We start from the raw sequence: 18,825 nt of genomic DNA on the forward strand, positions 1-18,825 counted from the left end.
TGGTCTCTGAAGCATAGAGAATAAATGAATGCAACGTGTTGTGGAATTCTACTGAGGCTTAAGAGAAAATGCACAGGTGCTTGCTCCAGCCTGTCGACTTTATATTTTATGCCCAGTTGATCCAGTGTTCTGGGGTTACCAACGTAGATAAATCTTAGCAATTTTCAACTTGATGGGTAAAAATAAAATAATATAGGTTTTGCTAAAAGAAAAACATGGTGCATAACAAAGTTGAATAAAAAAAGCCCGACACATTCTTTCAGATCCACCACAAACTCTACAAAACCACTCCTCTCCTTAGGTTGAACCAGGCTATTCAATGCCTTGACATCATATTGTATCATCTTGAACCCAAGCTGACCTTCATGCCATCAGTAAGATTGCATATTTGTGTTTCCATGGCCCTACTTCAACTCATCTGCCGCTGAAACACTCAACATTGCCTTAGTTACCAATACACTTGACTATTCCACCTAATCTAACTCCTAGCTTCCATCCTCCACAAAAAAAATCTGCTGACTCAATATTCTATTCATACTGCTAACCTGCAAATCCCTTTCAAATTCCTCCCCATTCCTCCTTATCTTTAATCTTCTTTGGAGCTACCACCCTCAGGTAAACCAGTGCTGGTCTGATTCCACCCTCTTGAGCATCCCTGAGTCCATTCTATCAGCTGCCTCTGCCATGACTCTCCCACACACTAACCCGCCCAGTCAACCTTCCTCTAAAGATGCCCCCTGCTTGTATTTTTCTCTAGTTTCTCTCCAATCTCCTCCTATGTATTCTCTGAGTTTCTCTTGTCCAACAGACTGACTTCCTGTTCTCTTGGTCCACCTCGCACTAAACTGCTGACTATCCAATTCCCCCAGACCCCACATTCGCTGATTTTTGTTAATGGTTCATCAGATTTGCCCCATTCCTTTAAATCTGTTGTCATCACCCTCTCCTCAAAAAGTTCAAGCTGGTTTCTGTCCTTTACATAGTACTAAAACGTTTTTTTTATCAAGATTGTAAATGATAACTGTGCATTTTTGACCACAGTAATTATCCCTCCTTTGCAACTTGTCTGTCACTTTTTACATGTGTGAGCACATCAATTCCCTCCAATTGTAACGAAAACATCACACAATATCTTCTCTTCCCATTCCCAGGTTACCTCCTCTCATGTCTTTCAAAGATCTGTCTTTAGTTCTCTCCTATTTCTCATCTATATACTACACCTCTGTGACATCATCAGAAAGCAGAGCATTAGTTCCACATGTATGCTGATGACACCCAGTTCTATTTCCTCAATGCTTCTTTTGACTCCTCTATTGTTGCTAACTTAGCAGGCTGCTTATCTGACATTCAGCATCGACTGAACAGATACTTCCTCCAGTTAAATATTGGGAAGACTGAGGCCATTGCTTTTGTCCATTCTTCAAACACCATTCCTTTGCTACTGCTCCAATCATCAAAGGTCTAAAACAGAATCCGTACATTGGGAAATCTTGATTTCAAGATGAGCTTCTGATGACATATTTCTGCCAACACAGTGCGTCAGTGGTTGGCACTGCTGCCTCACAGAGCCAAGGTTTGGATGTTCCAATTTCCTCCCATAGTTCAAAGATGTGCAGGTTAGGTGGATTAGGCATGGGAAATACAGGATTACAGGGATGGGGTAGGTCTGGGTGGGATGGTCTTCAGAGAGTTGGTGTGGACTTGATAGGGCAAATGGCCTGTTTCCACACTGTAGGGATTCTATGATTCTCTGATATATTGTGAATAGTTGGAGTCCTAGTACTGATCTCTGCAGTATCCCACGAGTAACTGCCTGCCACTCAGAAAAGGACCCTTTCATTCCTACTCTGATTCCTGCCTGCCAACCAATTTTCTATCCCTCTCAATACATGACCCCCAATCCCATGTGCTTTAGTAACGGTAAGGCAAAGGAAATTATATAATGTTTACATTAGTGAGGGTCACATTAAATTTTTATTCCTTAACTTTTGAAGTATAAAACTTCAAAAATTGGTTCTAAATAGTGGTTAAAGTTTAAGTAATTGTTTGCAAATATCTGAAGTACTGAAATATTGTCTTACCTCCCAAGACTCTGAACAATCTCCTGCAGCTAGGTAACGGCCACTTTGCACAGCTTGCTTTTTGGAAGTTTTGCCTTCGGGCTAAATACTCCTCAGAGAATAAACTTTTCATGGTGTTATTCAACTCTGTAAAGCAGAGAAGAATACAAGAAATTAAAAGTTGCTGGTAATGATTAGTTAGGTACATGTAAATGTCAATCTCTGAAGTAGTCAGTGTTAATTAAAATGTCACACAGAGTCCTCAGCCTCAAATGTGCTGCTGCAGGGAGCTATATAGTGAAAGGAAGCCAATTTCCAACTAATAACAAGGGAAAGTCAAAGGGAGATTTACTCAGGGTTATGCTAAACATAAATATTCAGTAATGTGGAGCAATATTGTACGAGAACGGGAAAGGTTAGCAAGATGGCTTCAAATTCTTTAGGGTTTCCTTGATGGTTTACAGATCAATGAGTAACTGACACATGTAGATTCCAGGTCCAATCCTTAGTTTATACTCACTTGATGGATCTCAGCTTGGATGGTGGCAAATCATAACAGATCGCTTCAGACCCTGAGTCTGTGGAAGCAAAGTAGCTATGGTTCACGTTCCTTATAACTATCCAGTGACATCTATTGTCAGTGAAAGTGTACATGACATTGGGTGTACACAGGGATGCCTGCTCATAGTTAAGTGGCTTGCTGAGATTCATCATCCAGCGTCATTCATGATGAATGGAGAACTTGGAAAATGAATGTGCAACTAATAATCAAATGCTTCAGGATTGAGAAAGAAAATAAAGAATGTATTCTACACAGATCTTTTAGAATTACATAAGTTAATGATTACTCCCAAAAAAGATATAGAAAACAAATTTAATGTCCTTGGGCTGAATCTTACTTTTTTTTTGGGTTAAATGTGAGTTGGAGGGATTCTCCCTGTAAAATCTCTCACTGTATCTAACCAAATGCACTTCATTAACTGCCTTTCCTGGCCTTTGATTCCCTCATGTTGCTCCATTTTGCCAAACTCCATTCTCGGAACAACTGGTCACTCTGCAGATATCCGCCGGCAGATCTAGCAAGACTTACACCTATATGTGCCTTCCTTAAACAATCTGTTGTGCACCCAGACAATGACTGTCAGTCTGCAGCCACACCACACTGCACCTGATGTTTGCTGTGGACATGCAGACAGGGAGAAATTGAGACCCTGCTATATAAGCAGGGACCTGACTGTGTTTGTGAATGAGTGGCAAAGATGTGGAACTTCCTCTTCCCCCATGACCAGGAATGGGGGCCATGAAACCAGACATTGCCAGCCTAGGCTGAGAGTGCCACATATGTTAGAGTACTCTCAGCAACTGAAGGAATGCACAGCACTGTATCCAGTGACAGTCTTCAGTCTGACAGCATAAATGTCACCATCTTCTCTCCAATGCCTCACACTCATTCTATCTCTGCTACTGTACCCACTTCCCACCAAGGTTCAAGCTCTACCACTCTCATTATAACCTGCAACATCTTCCCTCATTTGCTGTCATCCAACCAAACCCTGACACCACAAACGCTCCCTGCACACACTTGGCCAAACATTGTGTCGGCCAATTGCACATAAGATTTCACCACTGTCATCTTCAATGAGTTCACACTGACTACCAGCCGCAGCATCAGATATAATTATTCCAATAATGTCAAACACCATCTTCTCCATGATAGACATGCAGCAGAGTCTGACCTAGTTGGTATGTCATTAAAACTCATCAATGTGTTTGGGTGCGTCACTGTTGAATGGTTGGCAACGTGTTTAAACTGTAAGATGCATGTGTTAACATTGCAGTGGTGTTGTATACAGGAGTAATAGGTAGTCCTGGGGCCACAATTACTAACAACATAGATTAATTATTTGGATTAGGAAAGTGAACGTACTATAACAAGAAAATGGATGGGAAGGCAAGTCGTTAGAATGACAGAAAGCGTCTGGATAGGGATAAGGACAGGGTTAAGCAAGTGAGCAAAAACTTGAACGATGGAATGTAATGTAGAGAAATGTGAAGTTACACACATTGGAATGAAGAATACAGCAGCTGAACGTGATTTAAACAGAGACTGCAGAAAGCTACAGAATCGAAGCAGAGGGGAGGTGATGGTCTTATTATTATTACAATTATCGCTAGAATGTTAATCCAGAAACTTGGATAATGTACTGGAGACCCTGGTTCGAATCCCAACACAGCAGATGATTGAATTTGAATTCAATAAATGTCTGGAATTGAGAGTCTAAAAATGACCATGAATCCATTGTCAAACCGGGAATCTGGTTCACTAATGTCCTTTCAGGAAGAAAACTCCCATCTCTACTTGGTCTGGACTATATCACTCAAAGCTGCCTGATTTTCGCTGTCTTTGCACAGTGTGGATTCCATGTAGATTGATGAGTTCTCTCATCTTATCCATGTCCTTCACCAAGAGGGAATAACCCTGGATCATGGTCACTCCCTGTGCACTACAATTCAATGATCACCTTGCTCGCACTCTTCTACAACCAATTCTGGTACTTGCTTCAGCCAAATGCAGCTCAACTACTGCAGACTGACTGAAAGTGGTGCTGGAAGGTCGCACAACTTTGGCCCCTGAAGCACATTCAACATTCAATCCCATTCAATAGCATGTAGCTATTTCAGGCAACTTGAGGTTTGCATGCAGTCTGCATCAACAACAACAGATGCAAACTAATTAATGTGCTTTGATACCAGCCCTATCCAATTGTGCTCAATGTGCCAGTTCTTTGAAAGAGCTTTCCAATTAGTCCCACTGTGCCACTCTTTCTCTGAGACATAAATTTATCCCCCCTTTTCTGGTATGGACCCAACAATCTTTTGAAAATTAATGTAGAATTTGCTGACACCATTCTTTCAAGATGTGCATAAGAGACCATAACAACAAACTGTGTGAAACAGTTTCTCCTAATCTTCTCTGTGGTTGTTCAGCCAAATATCTTAAAGGAATGCCTTCTAATTACTGAACTACTCCCCAGCAGAAACTGTTTCTCCTTATTTAGTGTATTCAAATCCTTTATAATTTTAAACACATGCATTAAATCTCCCCCAGCCTTCTCTGCTCTAAGGAGAACAATCCCATATTTCCAAGTCTCTTTACAGAATAATCTAGTTTCTCTGCATGAGGGAAGTGCTTCATAATTAGTTGAATTTTGGTAAATGTCCCTTTCACCCCCTTCAAGGCACTAATATCCTTCGTAAAATGGGGTGCTCAAAATTGAATATAAACAGTGATTATATGGGTTTTGCAGTGTTGTTATTGTACAAATGCTTCTATTTATAAAACCCAGGATCCTGTTTTCTTTTTCTCAAACAAAAACAGCTCATTAACTTCCTAATACATTGCATACAAAACTTCCAGTCCATTCATTCATGCACTCCCTTTAAAATTGTATCATTTCATTCATATTGCCTCTTCCAATACTGCTCCCAAAAGAGCATTTTATTTCATACGTTTATTGGTGATGCTTAAAGTGCATTCTTGTTAAACTAGCAGACAAACAGAATATACTGAAAATCAGGAATTATATGACCACTCTAATCAATCAAAATACTCCTTTGCAGCACAAACATGATAAGGAATGAACATGGCAAACATTGGAAACCATACATAGCCAAATTCAAATTTAATGTGAGAACTTTTGTACAGTGACATACTAACTACATGTATGTTGCAGACTGAGCAGTACCACTAACTGAACATCAGATACACATCAGCCTCAGTCAGTACTTATGTTATGGATCAAAGTGAATATATAGACCCATTCAGCTATGCAATACTGACATTTTAAGCTTTCACTCCTTGAATGAACTGTTTTCAATCACTGAGTGGAAACTGAAATACTTCATCAAAAGTCAATTTGTTTTTTGACTAAATCAGAAAATAAAATTCTGAAGGAAAGTGTTAAATTCAAGTTATTGTCAATGGTAGAAAAGTATAAAGTTTACAAACTTACATTTTGATGCATATTACTGGGTACTGGTTTAGTTGATGAGTTAGGATTATATTCACTGGAGTTTAGAATAATGGGGGGCTGGGAGGTCTCATAGAAACCTATAAAATTCTAACAACACAAGAAAGGGTAAATGCAGAAAGGTAGTTTCTGGATGACCAGATAGTCCAAACCAGGGGTCACAGTCGAAGGAAACAAATAGGCCATGTAATTCGTATTTTAATCTTAAATAAAGTAAGAGAAATTAATTGATTATTTGCTAAAGTTTTTTTTTAAATAATCGACTTATTTGGATCAAAGATAATATTTCCCAAAAAACAAAATGAAGATGAAAATTCTTGAGTGTATTGATAGTAATAGGGTGTAAGATGGGTACTCAGCCCAGCTAAGATGTGGAATCTTCAAGTTGTGTGAATCCCCATCAGTTTTAAATCTCATAAAGTCCTAGTCCATCCAACCCTAATATAGTTCTTGACAGTAAAGATGGTAGGGGTGGGGTAAGAGGAGGAAATTTCCTGTATCCTGACCTGCAGGATAAACACAACTTATTGACGACAGCGCAACATTAAGGCTCACTTTGGGAGACATAGAGATTGGAGACTGCAAGGGCTGGGGTTGCCATTAGAAAGTCAGTGCCACAATTGTTTTTAGTCTCTTCCAAAGAGGCTTAAATGTACAGGGATTTAAAGAATTATTCAGAATCTTGGCACTAACTGCATCTCCAATTGCTTGCAAGTGTTGTTTATCCTATGTCCACCATTGGCTAGTTCCCAGGATACATCCATGATAGCACAGCGAGTAGTCAATGGCATTTGTATCATTTAACCTTGAGGTGACCCTGGACATTCTACTGGAGTCAATGGGTAAAAACCATCCACTCATTAATACTTCCACTGGTGCATTAAACCTGATGGTTTCCAGCACCTATACATCTTCAATTTCATAGATGTTCAGAAAAAGATTTGATGTCAATTTGACATAGTGATTTCTGTAGGATTTCTCTTACCTCTCACTTTGTCAGAAAGATATAAACGACATTGGCTCCACTGACTTTCTGGCAGGATATATAGGATTCTTAAGGAATTTGAGAGGCTGATAAAATGCTCCCCCATATGGCAGAGTCTACAACCAAAGGATAAAGCTTCAGAAGAAAGAGGCACCAGTTTAAGACTGAGATGAGGAGGAATTTATTTTCTTAGAGAGTTGAGTGTCTTTGGAACTCCTTGCCACAAAGAACTATGACAGCAGAGTCACAATACATTTAAGGCCGAGCAGATAAATTCTTGATGAGTAGGTGAATCAAGAGTTATGGGAAATGGGCAGGCAAGTGGAGGTGAGGCATCTCAGTTCAGTCATGATCTTATTGAATTGGGAAGAGACTTGAGGGGTTAAGTGACCTACTCCTGTTCCTAATTTGTATGGTCTTATAGGATAGGGTGATAGTGGTGAGCAATTTTTTTATCTGGGTTTTTTTGAATCATGGAAGGCAAATCTCAGAAAACCTGTTTTATTTTATCACATACCTGTTTGAAAAAAAACTCTTGAGATGACAGTGCGACACAAAGGGCATGGCGTATTGGTGGGGTTGTCCTTTGCAAGAGTCCGAAGACAGGGCTCACAAAAGATGTGATGACATGGATAACACATATGTGGACTGAAGAAAATATCCAGACAAACAGCACATACATAGCCTTCCTTCTCCCACTTGATTTCATCTTCATCGCCTGAAGTGGTCAGATTTGAACTAGAAGTCTGAAAGATAGAAAACCATATTTTCTTTTAAACACAATAAAGAAATATTTGAAAAAATAGGTCTGCATAAAGAACTATACAAACAGAAACAATGATTGAAATGAAGATCCTATCCAGAATGAAAATGTGTGTGCTGCAAGCATTCTTAAGATATAGTCAGTGAAACCAGTAACCAGATTAAATTTGCATTTTTTGGCTTATTAATTAAGAACCACGAAGTCAGCATGCAAATATCATCAAATGCACAAAACCAAACTTATTCTTAGGAGAAAGACAACAAATTTGCATGTGGCAAGATAGATTGCCCACAATTTTAATAGACAATAGACCATAGGTGCAGGAGTAGGCCATTCTGCCCTTTGAGCCTGCACCACCATTCAATATGATCATGGCTGATCATCCTTAATCAGTATCCTCTTCCTGCCTTATCTCCATAACACTTGATTCCACTATCCTTGAGAGCTCTATCCAACTCTTCCTTAAATGAATCCAGAGACTGGGCCTCCACTGCCCTCTGAGGCAGAGCATTCCACAGAGCTACGACTCTCTGGGTGAAGAAGTGTCTCCTCATCTCTGTCCTAAATGGTCTATCCCGTATTTTTAAGCTGTGTCCTCTGGTTCAACAGTCACCCATCAGTGGAAACATGTTTACTGCCTCCAGAGTGTCCAATCCTTTAATAATCTTATACGTCTCAATCAGATCCCCTCTCAGTCTTCTAAACTCAAGGGTATACAAGCCCAGTCGCTCCAGTCTTTCAGCGTAAGGTAGTCCCGCCATTCCAGGAATTGACCTCGTGAACCTACGCTGCACTCCCTCAATAGCCAGAATGTCTTTCCTTAAATTTGGAGACCAGAACTGCACACAATACTCCAGGTGTGGTCTCACCAGGGCCCTGTACAGCTGCAGAAGAACCTCTTTGCTTCTATACTCAATCCCTCTTGTTATGAAGGCCAGCATGCTATTAGCCTTCTTCACTACCTGCTGTACCTGCATGCTTATCTTCATTGACTGGTGTACAAGAACACCCAGATCTCTTTGTACTGCCCCTTTACCTAAATTGATTCCATTTAGGTAGTAATCTGCCTTCCTGTTCTTGTCACCAAAGTGGATAACCACACATTTATCCACATTAAACTGCATCTGCCATGCATCTGACCACTCACCTAACCTGTCCAAGTCACCCTGTAATCTCCTAACATCCTCCTCACATTTTACCCTGCCACCCAGCTTAGTATCATCAGCAAATTTGCTAATGTTATTGCTAATACCATCTTCTAAATCATTAATATATATTGCAAAAAGCTGCAGTCCCAGCACTGATCCCTGCGGTACCTCACTGGTCACTGCCTGCCATTCCAAAATGGAGCCGTTTATCACTACTCTTTGTTTCCTGTCAGCCAACCAACTTTCAATCCAAGTTAGTACTTTGCCCCTAATACCATGCGCCCTAATTTTGCTCACTAACCTCCTATGTGGGACTTTATCAAAAGCTTTCTGAAGGTCCAGGTACACTACATCTACTGGATCTCCCTCGTCCATCTTCAGAGTTACATCCTCAAAAAATTCCAGAAGATTAGTCAAGCACGATTTGCCCTTTATAAATCCATGCTAACTCTGACCTATCCTGTTACTACTATCCAGATGTGTCATAATTTCATCCTTTATAATAGACTCCAGCATCTTTCCCACCACTGAGGTCAGACTAACTGGTCTATAATTTCCTGCTTTCTCTCGCCCACCTTTCTTAAAAAGTGGTACAACATTAGCCGCCCTCCAATCCACAGGAACTGATCCCGAATCTATCGAACTCTGGAAAATAATCACCAACGCATCCACAATTTCTCAAGCCACCTCCTTCAGTACCCTGGGATGTAGACCATCAGGCCCAGGGGACTTATCAGCCTTCAGACCTAACAGTCTCTCCAACACCAATTCCTGGCAAATATAAATTCCCTTAAGTTCAGGTCCTTCAGCCACTGTTACCTCAGGGAGATTGTTTGTGTCTTCCCCAGTGAACACAGATCTGAAGTACCAATTCAATTCTTCTGCCATTTCTTTGTTCCCCGTAATATATTCCCCTGTTTCTGTCTTCAAGGGCCCAATTTTAGTCTTAACCATTTTTTGCCTTTCACATACCTAAAAAAAGCTTTTACTATCCTCCTCTATATTTCTGGCCAGTTTACCTTCGTACCTCATTTTTTTCTCTGCGTATTTCCTTCTTAGTAATCCTCTGTTGTTCTTTAAAAGCTTCCCAGTCCTCCGTTTTCCCATTTATCTTTGCTATGTTATACTTTTTCTCTTTTAACTTTATATGTTTCTTATCTTCCCTCGTCAGCCACGGCCACCTATGCCTCCTCCTAGGATCTTTCTTCCTTTTTGGAATGAACTGATCCAGCATCTTCTGCATTATACCCAGAAATATCTGCCATTGTTCCTCCACTGTCATCCCTGCTAAGGTATTGCACCATTGAACTTTGGCCAGCTCCTCCCTCATAGCTCCATAGTTCCCTTTATTTAACTGAAATATTGTCATTTCCGATTGTACCCTTTCCATCTCAAATTGCAGATTGAAGCTTATTGTATTATGGTCACTACCTCCCAATGGCTCCTTCACTTTGAGGTCCCTGATCAATTCTGGTTCGTTGCACAATACCAGATCCAGAATTGCCTTCTCCCTGGTAGGCTCCAGCACCAGCTGTTCTAAGAATTCAACTCGGAGGCACTCCACAGTCTTTTTCTTGAGGTCCAATACCATCCTGATTCTCCCAGTCTACCTGCATGTTGAAGTCCCCCATAACAACTGTAGTAACATCTTTGCAACAGGCCAATTTCAGCTCCTGACTCAACTTACATCCGACATCCAGACTACTGTTTGGGGGCCTGTAGATAACTCCCAACAGCGTCTTTTTACACGTAGAGTTTCTCAGCTCTATCCATACTGACTCTACGTCCCCTGATTCTAGGTCCCCCCGTGCAAGGGACTGACTATCATCCCTTACCAACATGGCCACCCCACCCCCCTCTGCCCATCTTCTTCCTACTAAATTACTGAATCTATTTCAATTTTGTGTGAGGCATATACATAACATACAACATTCAGGGTGGATTTGAAATCAGGGTGCAGATGGCCTGTGCTCCCAGATGCACCTATGATGATTGAACAGAAATGAGTTCCCACTAGATCTTGCAATATTGTTCAATGGAAATTTAAATAATTTCTCCACATGATCTTTCTTGCAAAAAAAGTTGATACATGTGTCAGGTTGGTTATGGAAGGAATTAAAAGCTATTAAAGTGCTAGTACATTCTTAAAGGCAGGCAGCATTGTTTTGGAAGGCTGACACTCCTAGAAATATTCTATTCAATAAACAGAGTGTGGGGTGCTCAGTGAAGGAAATTGCCTGGACAAAGTCGGAACTTTTGCAAGAGAGAGCATTACCTACAAATAGTTTCCATGACATGCAGTCTTGCCAGCATTACCTTCATCCCAAAAAACATGAAAGAAAATTGTTGTACATAAAAAGAAACAAGAGGTTGCTAATGGTGAAAATGCTCTCTTAATGGATTGCTAATGAGAACAAATGAACAAAAATGAAACAAAATAGAAATTGCTGGAAAAGCTTAGCAGGTCTGGCAGCATCTGCGGAGAGAAATCAGGGTTAACGTTTCGGGTTCGGTGACCCTTCCGAGAATGTGCACTGACGCTGTCAGACCTGCGAACCTTTTCCAGTAATTTTGGTTTTTGTTTCTGATTTCCAGTATCCGCAATTCTTTCAGTATTTTAACAAAAGCGAATCTCCCTGAGAAACAGTACCAAACAAAGGTACAATTACACAGGCCCACTAAACATTAAGAGATTGGTGCACAATGCATGCACCAAGTACTCAAGTAATAATATTCTATATTTGCAAAATGCTGCTTATTTTTAAACTGCTCTGGCTATTATTGGATTTTGTTGATGTTAGCATTTAGTTAGAGGCAAACTAAAACAAGTCCTTAATTCTCTTAAGATTTAGTAGGTTTAATTTTAAAATCTGCTACATTACTCTTTTTCCCTCCTTAGTATTTTACACTATTTAACTCAGAATCTGATTGTGCTAACCATTACATTCATGTTTTCGGTCGAGTGCTATTTAAAATTATTGCTAAATGCTTGCCACCTCTCAGGCATGTGTCAACTAAAAGGCCTTATACTGAGCACTAAAGCATGTTTTTTTTATTCATTGACCAGAGGCAAGTTAAGAGTTAACTGCATTAAGGTGGCTCTGGAGTCACATGCAAATCAAACCAGGTAAGGATGACAGTTTCCTTCCCTGAAGGACATTAGTGAACAAGCTGGATTTTTCCAACAATCGATAATGGATTCGTGGTCATCAGTAGGACATTCAAATTGAATTCAAATTCCACTATCTGCCATAGTGGAATTTGAAACTAGGTCCCCAGAACATTGCCTGGGTCTCTGGATTAACAGTCGAGAGTATGGTGCTGGAAAGCACAGCAGGTCAGATACTGCCTGAACTGCTGTGCTTTTCCAGCACCACACTCTCGATTCTGATCGCCAACGTCTGCAGTCCTCACTTTCTCTGGGTTAACAGTCCAGTGATAGTACCACGAGGCAATCACCTCCCCATAATAGACTGTAACAACAATCTATTTTCAGCATGTGGTTTAAATTAAATTGGACAATAATTGGCCTCAATGAAAGAAATTTGGGTGATCTGTTACTGTTCGCAAAAGTCATGAACTTGCAACTGAAACACTTCTCCTTGGCATTTATTAATAATGGTCTGCAGGGAAGTTACTTGGTGCATCATGCCAACTGTAAATGCTCTTTTAGTGGTGTTTTTGTAATGGGGTTATGTCCATCAGTATACAAAGATGGAAATCGTCAGTAATAGAACAAATTTGAAAGTACCAAGAAGCTAAAAACTGTGAAGTAATTCCATTAAACTACACCCCTACTGACATCTTCACTACCTGGTTTCTAGCTCTCCAGTCTATACATTTGAAATGGATGAATTGTCTTAAAACAGTCATACAAAAATCTATCAGCAAATTAAACAATGGTCATAACCTACTCATTAAAATAATTTCATACTAATGTGTTGACACACATACTGAACAGCAGCTTTTTAAAATTCACACATGGACATCATCAGCTGGGCCAGTAGTTATTGCACATCCCTTGGTGGCTTTTAGAGGTGACAATAAGCTGTCTTTTTGAACTGTTGCAATAAACTTTGTGTAAAAACACTCACAATGCTGTCTGGAAGGGAGTTCCAAGATTTTGACACAGCAATTAAAGGAATTGCAAATATTTCAAAGTGACAGTGTGGGGCTTGGAGGGGAACTTGCAGGTGCTGGTTTTCCATGTATCATACACCCTTATCCACCTAGGTGGTAGTGATTGTGGATTTGAAATATATGATCTAAGAAGCTTTAGTGAATTTTTGCAGTGCATCTTGCAGATGGTAGACACTGCTCCTACTGAGCACTGATAGTGGAGGGTGTGAACATGTGTGGATATGATGCTAATCAAATGGACTGCTTTGTCTCTTGAGTGATTCTCCACCCATCCAGGCAAGTGACGAGCAATTCATTACAGGTCTGACTTGTGCCTTGTAGATGGTGGACAGGCTTTGGGGAGTCAGGAGGTGAATTACATGCTGCAAAATTCCTAGCCTCTGACCTGCGTTGTAGCCATACTATTCCGTTCAGCTTCTGATCAATGGAAAGCCTCCAGAAATGTGCAGCGAACATCCCCATCTCTAACCTTATGTTGCAAGGAAGATCACTGATGAACCAGCTGAAGATTGCTGTCCCTAGGACATTGCCCTGAGGACCTCCTGCAGAGATGACCTTGAACTGAGATGACTATCTCCACTAGTCATAACCATCTTCCTTTGTGCCAGGTAAGACTTTAATCAGCAGAGAGATTTCCCCCTAATTGCCATTGACTCCAGTTTTGCTGGAGTTCCTTGATGTCCCATTCGGTCAAACGTGGCCTTGAAATGAAAGGCAGTCACTCTCACCTCATAATCCAATCTGTAATATTGGAAAGGCATGCAGAATGAACAAATTCTCTTCAAGTCTGCACAGGGGGAATTTTGTCTTGTACTTAACATTATATTTCAGTTTGATACTGACATGAGAAGCGAAGTGGAAAAATATTTTATTTGTGGCTTAACACTTAGCTGCCTAAAAATAACATACTGGTGCCTCGAGGCTAGCACTTCCACTCTGTGTAAAATTTTATCATCAAGATTTGCTTTCAGTAAAAGATTCAACAGCGTTAAAAGTAGAGTCAAATCCACAGAGATCTCTTTATAAGAATGCAATTTGCATGTCAAAGGCACTCTTGGACTCACCAATCCTGTCCAAATCTGGTTAAAAACAGTTCTGTTTGTGCCAAGCTAGGCATTCCCAACAGACAATTTTTAATGAGATATCATTAACACTGTGAGATATCTATACTGTTGTCTTCCTACTCCATAGATAAAATTGCATTGTGCTATTCTAAGGGTTCATCGCAGTATGGTTATTATTTCCATGTGTATAGGCTGACTCAGAACTGCCAAGTTGTTTTATATACTTGTCGTTTTCTGTCGTCTTGTTAGCTTCTGAGCCACAATTCTAGATTTTTTTAAAGTGAATTAAAAGAGTCTTAAATGGAATTCACTGTTATTAACCTGAAGGAAATACCATTCTGCAAAACAAACAATAATGCATCGAAAAACCAAGGATTCTCATGCAATGCTATATTAGGCACTATTTGAAATTATTATATCAGCAGGTGGGTGTTTAAAACTTTTTTGTTTTATGTTTTATAAGCAGAGTATTCTTTGCAAAATAAATAGTTTATCACTTAATATAAAGCAATAATCAACTATTTCAAATACAATTCAGACATGTTAAGAAAAATTGTCAGATTACATAGAATAGATTCACGAGTAAAAAAAATTCCAAAGGATAGGCCCACTACCTGGATTAACTAAAAATCTTAAAGATGGTATCAAACTAAAAGAAAAAGTACTTAATTGTGCCAAGACAAGTGGCAGGTCAGAAAACTGGACATTAAAGAACAGCATGAATTAACCAAAAATTTAAGAGGAAAAGTATTAAAGTCTGAGAGAAAACTAGCCATCAATTGACAAACAAATAGTAAGACTTTATTTAAAGAAAAACACAGTTAACAAAGTGAGCACTAGTTTTATGGAAAATGAGACTTGTGAAGACCATATCTTTTTATTTTCCTTTATTTTTGATTGTGGACTAAAATGAGAAAAGGACTTGTGTTAAAGACCAAGAGTGGTTGGAAAGATTGCTTCAATTTGTAAAAGGAAATTGCCAGTACTTATTGTAAGTGCTTTTTACACTGTTGTTTAACCAGTGGGGAGAAATTGAAGAACAGATGGCACCAGAGAATGTGGTTGGCAACAAGTAGCTGATTGGTCTGGGAAAAGGTGACTCATTATTGATGACAAAGACTTTCTGCCTGACAACAACTGTACAATTGATTCCCAGGTAGATGAATAGCTTGCACGTGTGAATGTTTGATTGAGAAGTAATGGTTACTCCAAGCTGTGTATCTGCACGCCTGTGCACGGTGATTGGCACGCTAAAATGTTCTTGTTCTAGGAAATGCTGCCATGCATGAACCATGCAGAAGAAGAAGAAAATTAGAAGGACTGTTGGTCAAAAACCATTGAACTGTGAGAGAGGAAGGAGCCGCTCCTTATTTGCAGTAAGCAACACCTCAAAAGAAAGCTAGTTTATTTCCCCTGTTAACTATGGCTCTTAAGCAATACATCATTGGCTTTATAAGTAAGAACCAGTCAACCTTTGCCTCCTAAAGCAAGTGAAGGTTCCTGGACAAGTAAGACTGAGCAGCAACAGGACCAGTAAAGCCAAAAGGGGGGTGGGGGAGGGATGGCATTGTGGCTCAATTTCACCCTCAGGTGACTGTCTGTGTGGAGTTTGCACATTCTCCCTATGTTTGTGTGCGCTTCCTCCAATAGACCAAACATTCACAGGTAGATTGGCCATGGGAAGTGCAAGGTTATGGGGATAGGGTTGAGGGCAGATCTGGGTCCAAAGTGCCAGTGGGACTCGAAGGGATCAATGGCCCAATTCCACACTGTAGATATTCCATATGATTCTATGAAAAAGATCATCTCAATGCATGAAACGTCGATTCTCCTGCTCTTTGGATGCTGCCTGACCTGCTGTGCTTTTCCAGCACCACACTCTCGACTCTAATCTCTAGCATCTGCAGTCCTCACTTTCACCTGAGACCAATAAACTGCCTTCCCAGCCATTTCCTCTGCCCATCACACACGTTTGCTTTTCTTTCTCTCTCCACGTCTACCTGTGTGCATGGTGTACATGCGTGCGTGTGTCTGTCTGTCTGTGTATATATTTCCCTCCCCTCCCCTATCAGCGTTCCGAAAAGACCACTCCCTCCGTGACTCCCTTGTCAGGTCCACACCCCCCACCAATCCAACCTCCACTCCCGGCACCTTCCAACCACAAGAAATGCAAAACGTGCGCCCACACCTCCCCCCTTACTTCCCTCCAAGGCTCCAAGGGATCCTTCCATATCCGCCACAAATTCACCTGCACCTCCACACATTTATATCATCAGCTGCACCCAATGTGGCCTCCTCTATATCGGGGAGACAGGCCACCTACTTGCGGAACGTTTCAGAGAACACCTCTGGGACACCCGGACCAACCAACCCAACCACCCCGTGGTGCAACACTTCAACTCCCCCTCCCACTCCACCAAGGACATGCAGGTCCTTGGACTCCTCCATCGCCAGACCATAGCAACACGACGGCTGGAGGAAGAGCGCCTCATCTTCCGCCTAGGAACCCTCCAACCACAAGGGATGAACTCAGATTTCTCCAGTTTCCTCATTTCCCCTCCCCCCACCTTGTCTCAGTCAAATCCCTCGAACTCAGCACCACCTTTCTAACATGCAATCTTCTTCCTGACCTCTCCGCCCCCACCCCCACTCCGGCCTATCACCCTCACCTTGACCTCCTTCCACCTATCACATTTCCAATGCCCCTCCCCCAAGTCCCTCCTCCCTACCTTTTAGCTTAGCCTGCTGGACACACTTTCCTCATTCCTGAGGAAAGGCTCATGCCCGAAACGTCGATTCCCCTGCTCCTTGGATGCTGCCTGACCTGCTGTGCTTTTCCAGTAACACATTTTCAGCTCGTGTCTGTGTGTGTGTGTGCGTGTGTGGAGGCATCAGTGTTTGAAATAGTAGTTATATGTCGATAGTTCCTAACTGTTTACCTGTAGCTAGAAACTATTTATTTGTCATTATCATTGTTAGGTACAGAAACCCAGTCTATGCTTTCATTAACTCAGGTCTAGAAGACAGAAAAATTGGGGAATTTTGCATATCTTTATAAAATCTTCAACTTTTGTGATGACTCCTGGTTTAATGAGACTCAATTTCTAATATACTTTACCTCAGTGAAGCGTAAGAGTCTGGACAAATAATAATGGAAAATAAGGAAATGGCAGATGAATTAAGCAGTAATTTTGCATCAGTCTTTACAAGGATACAAGTAACATCCCAAAAGCTGTAACAAATCAGGAGATGGAAAAGGAGGGAGGAATTTAGAAAACTCAATCATTGAACAGATGATACTGAGTAAATTGTTGGAGCTGTGTACTGACAAGTGGTTAGTTTCTAAAAGAAGTGGTTAGTGAGATAGTTGATGCATTGGGCTTTTAGTCTTCCAGAATTCTGTTGCTTTGGAGATGTTCGTATTTGATTGGAAGATAGCAAATGTAATCTCTCTACTGAAAAAGGAAAGGAGACAGAAAACAGGAAACTACAGACCAGTTAGCTTGATTTCCGTCATTGGGAAAAATGAGAGTAATTATTATCAAATAATTTACAGCAGGGACACTTGGATAACTTCAAGGTAATCAGGCAGAATCAACTTGTGTGTGAGAAAGGAGCTTTTTTAATTAGGTCTATGTGCAGAGAATAAAGCAAATTCAGTGGATGTAATGTACTCAGTCAAAAAAAAAGGTGCCACATCCACAAGTTATTCCAGAAAATAAAATGTTATGAGGTAAGGAGTACCATATTGATGAGAATAGTAGATTGGTAAACAGGAAGTAAACAGTAGGTATTAATCGGTACTTTTCAGGTCTGCAAGATTTAATGAATGGAGTGCCATAGGGTTCCGTGTTGGGAGTTCAACTATTTACAATTTACACAGGTGACTAGGATGAAAGGACAGAAGGTATAAATTCGCTGAAAGTAGGCAGTAAAGTAAGTTGTGAAGAGGACTTAAGGAAGCTAAAAAAAACATAATTAGGCAAAGACGTGACAACTGGAGTGTGGTGGGGGAATATCTGAATTTGCCCATTTTGGCAATAATAAGCGTATTAAGTATTATTTCAATGGGGAAACATTACAGAGATCTGAGAAGCCGATGCATACAACTCTCATGTATGTCCTCATACATGCAAAAGGTTAGTATATAGCTACAGCAAGTAATTAGGAAAGCAAATGGACTTTTTATTATTTGTCGCTAAGGGAACCAAACGCAAAGTGAAGAGGTAAGACTTCATTTACATAAGGCATTGGTGGAATTGCATTTAGAGGACTGAGCACAGTATTGATCACCTTATTTCAGGAATGATATAAATGTACTGGAGACATTTCAAAGAAGATTTTACTTGACAAATAATTGAGTAGCAATGTTTCTTCAGATCTGCACATCAAATCTTCAGTAGAACAAATTAGCACAATTCTACCGGACCACTAATAGACAAAAAGTTAAAGATTTAATAGAAAAATATAGTTTTCAGGAGAACATTTTGACAACCTCATCAATGATCTTTATATGTTGTCTGAATCATGAATATGGAGCATTACAACCAAACTAATTAGAGACAGAATTGTTGTTGGAATTTCTGATTAGCCTCTTTCAGATCTTTTACAACTGACCGAAGATCTCACGTTGG

General features: G+C 40.4%; 1 protein-coding gene across 3 annotated transcripts in view; it reads right to left on the reverse strand.

The window, feature by feature from the left end:
* Nucleotides 1–18,825, reverse strand: part of rnf180a (ring finger protein 180a) — a 136,073-nt gene that overhangs the window by 29,148 nt on the left and 88,100 nt on the right. For all 3 annotated transcript variants that reach the window (XM_043689494.2, XM_087988665.1, XM_043689501.2), the window contains exons 5-6: nucleotides 7,594–7,822; nucleotides 2,082–2,207 (exon numbers count right to left, since the gene is read on the reverse strand). In XM_043689494.2, the coding sequence (XP_043545429.1) occupies nucleotides 2,082–2,207; nucleotides 7,594–7,822 (355 nt within the window). The remainder of the gene's footprint in view (nucleotides 1–2,081; nucleotides 2,208–7,593; nucleotides 7,823–18,825) is intronic.

The sequence above is a fragment of the Chiloscyllium plagiosum genome, unplaced genomic scaffold (assembly GCF_037043375.1).
Source record: "Chiloscyllium plagiosum isolate Xiang-an unplaced genomic scaffold, Cpla_swu_hap1 HiC_scaffold_1, whole genome shotgun sequence".
NCBI classification, from domain to species: Eukaryota; Metazoa; Chordata; class Chondrichthyes; order Orectolobiformes; family Hemiscylliidae; genus Chiloscyllium; species Chiloscyllium plagiosum.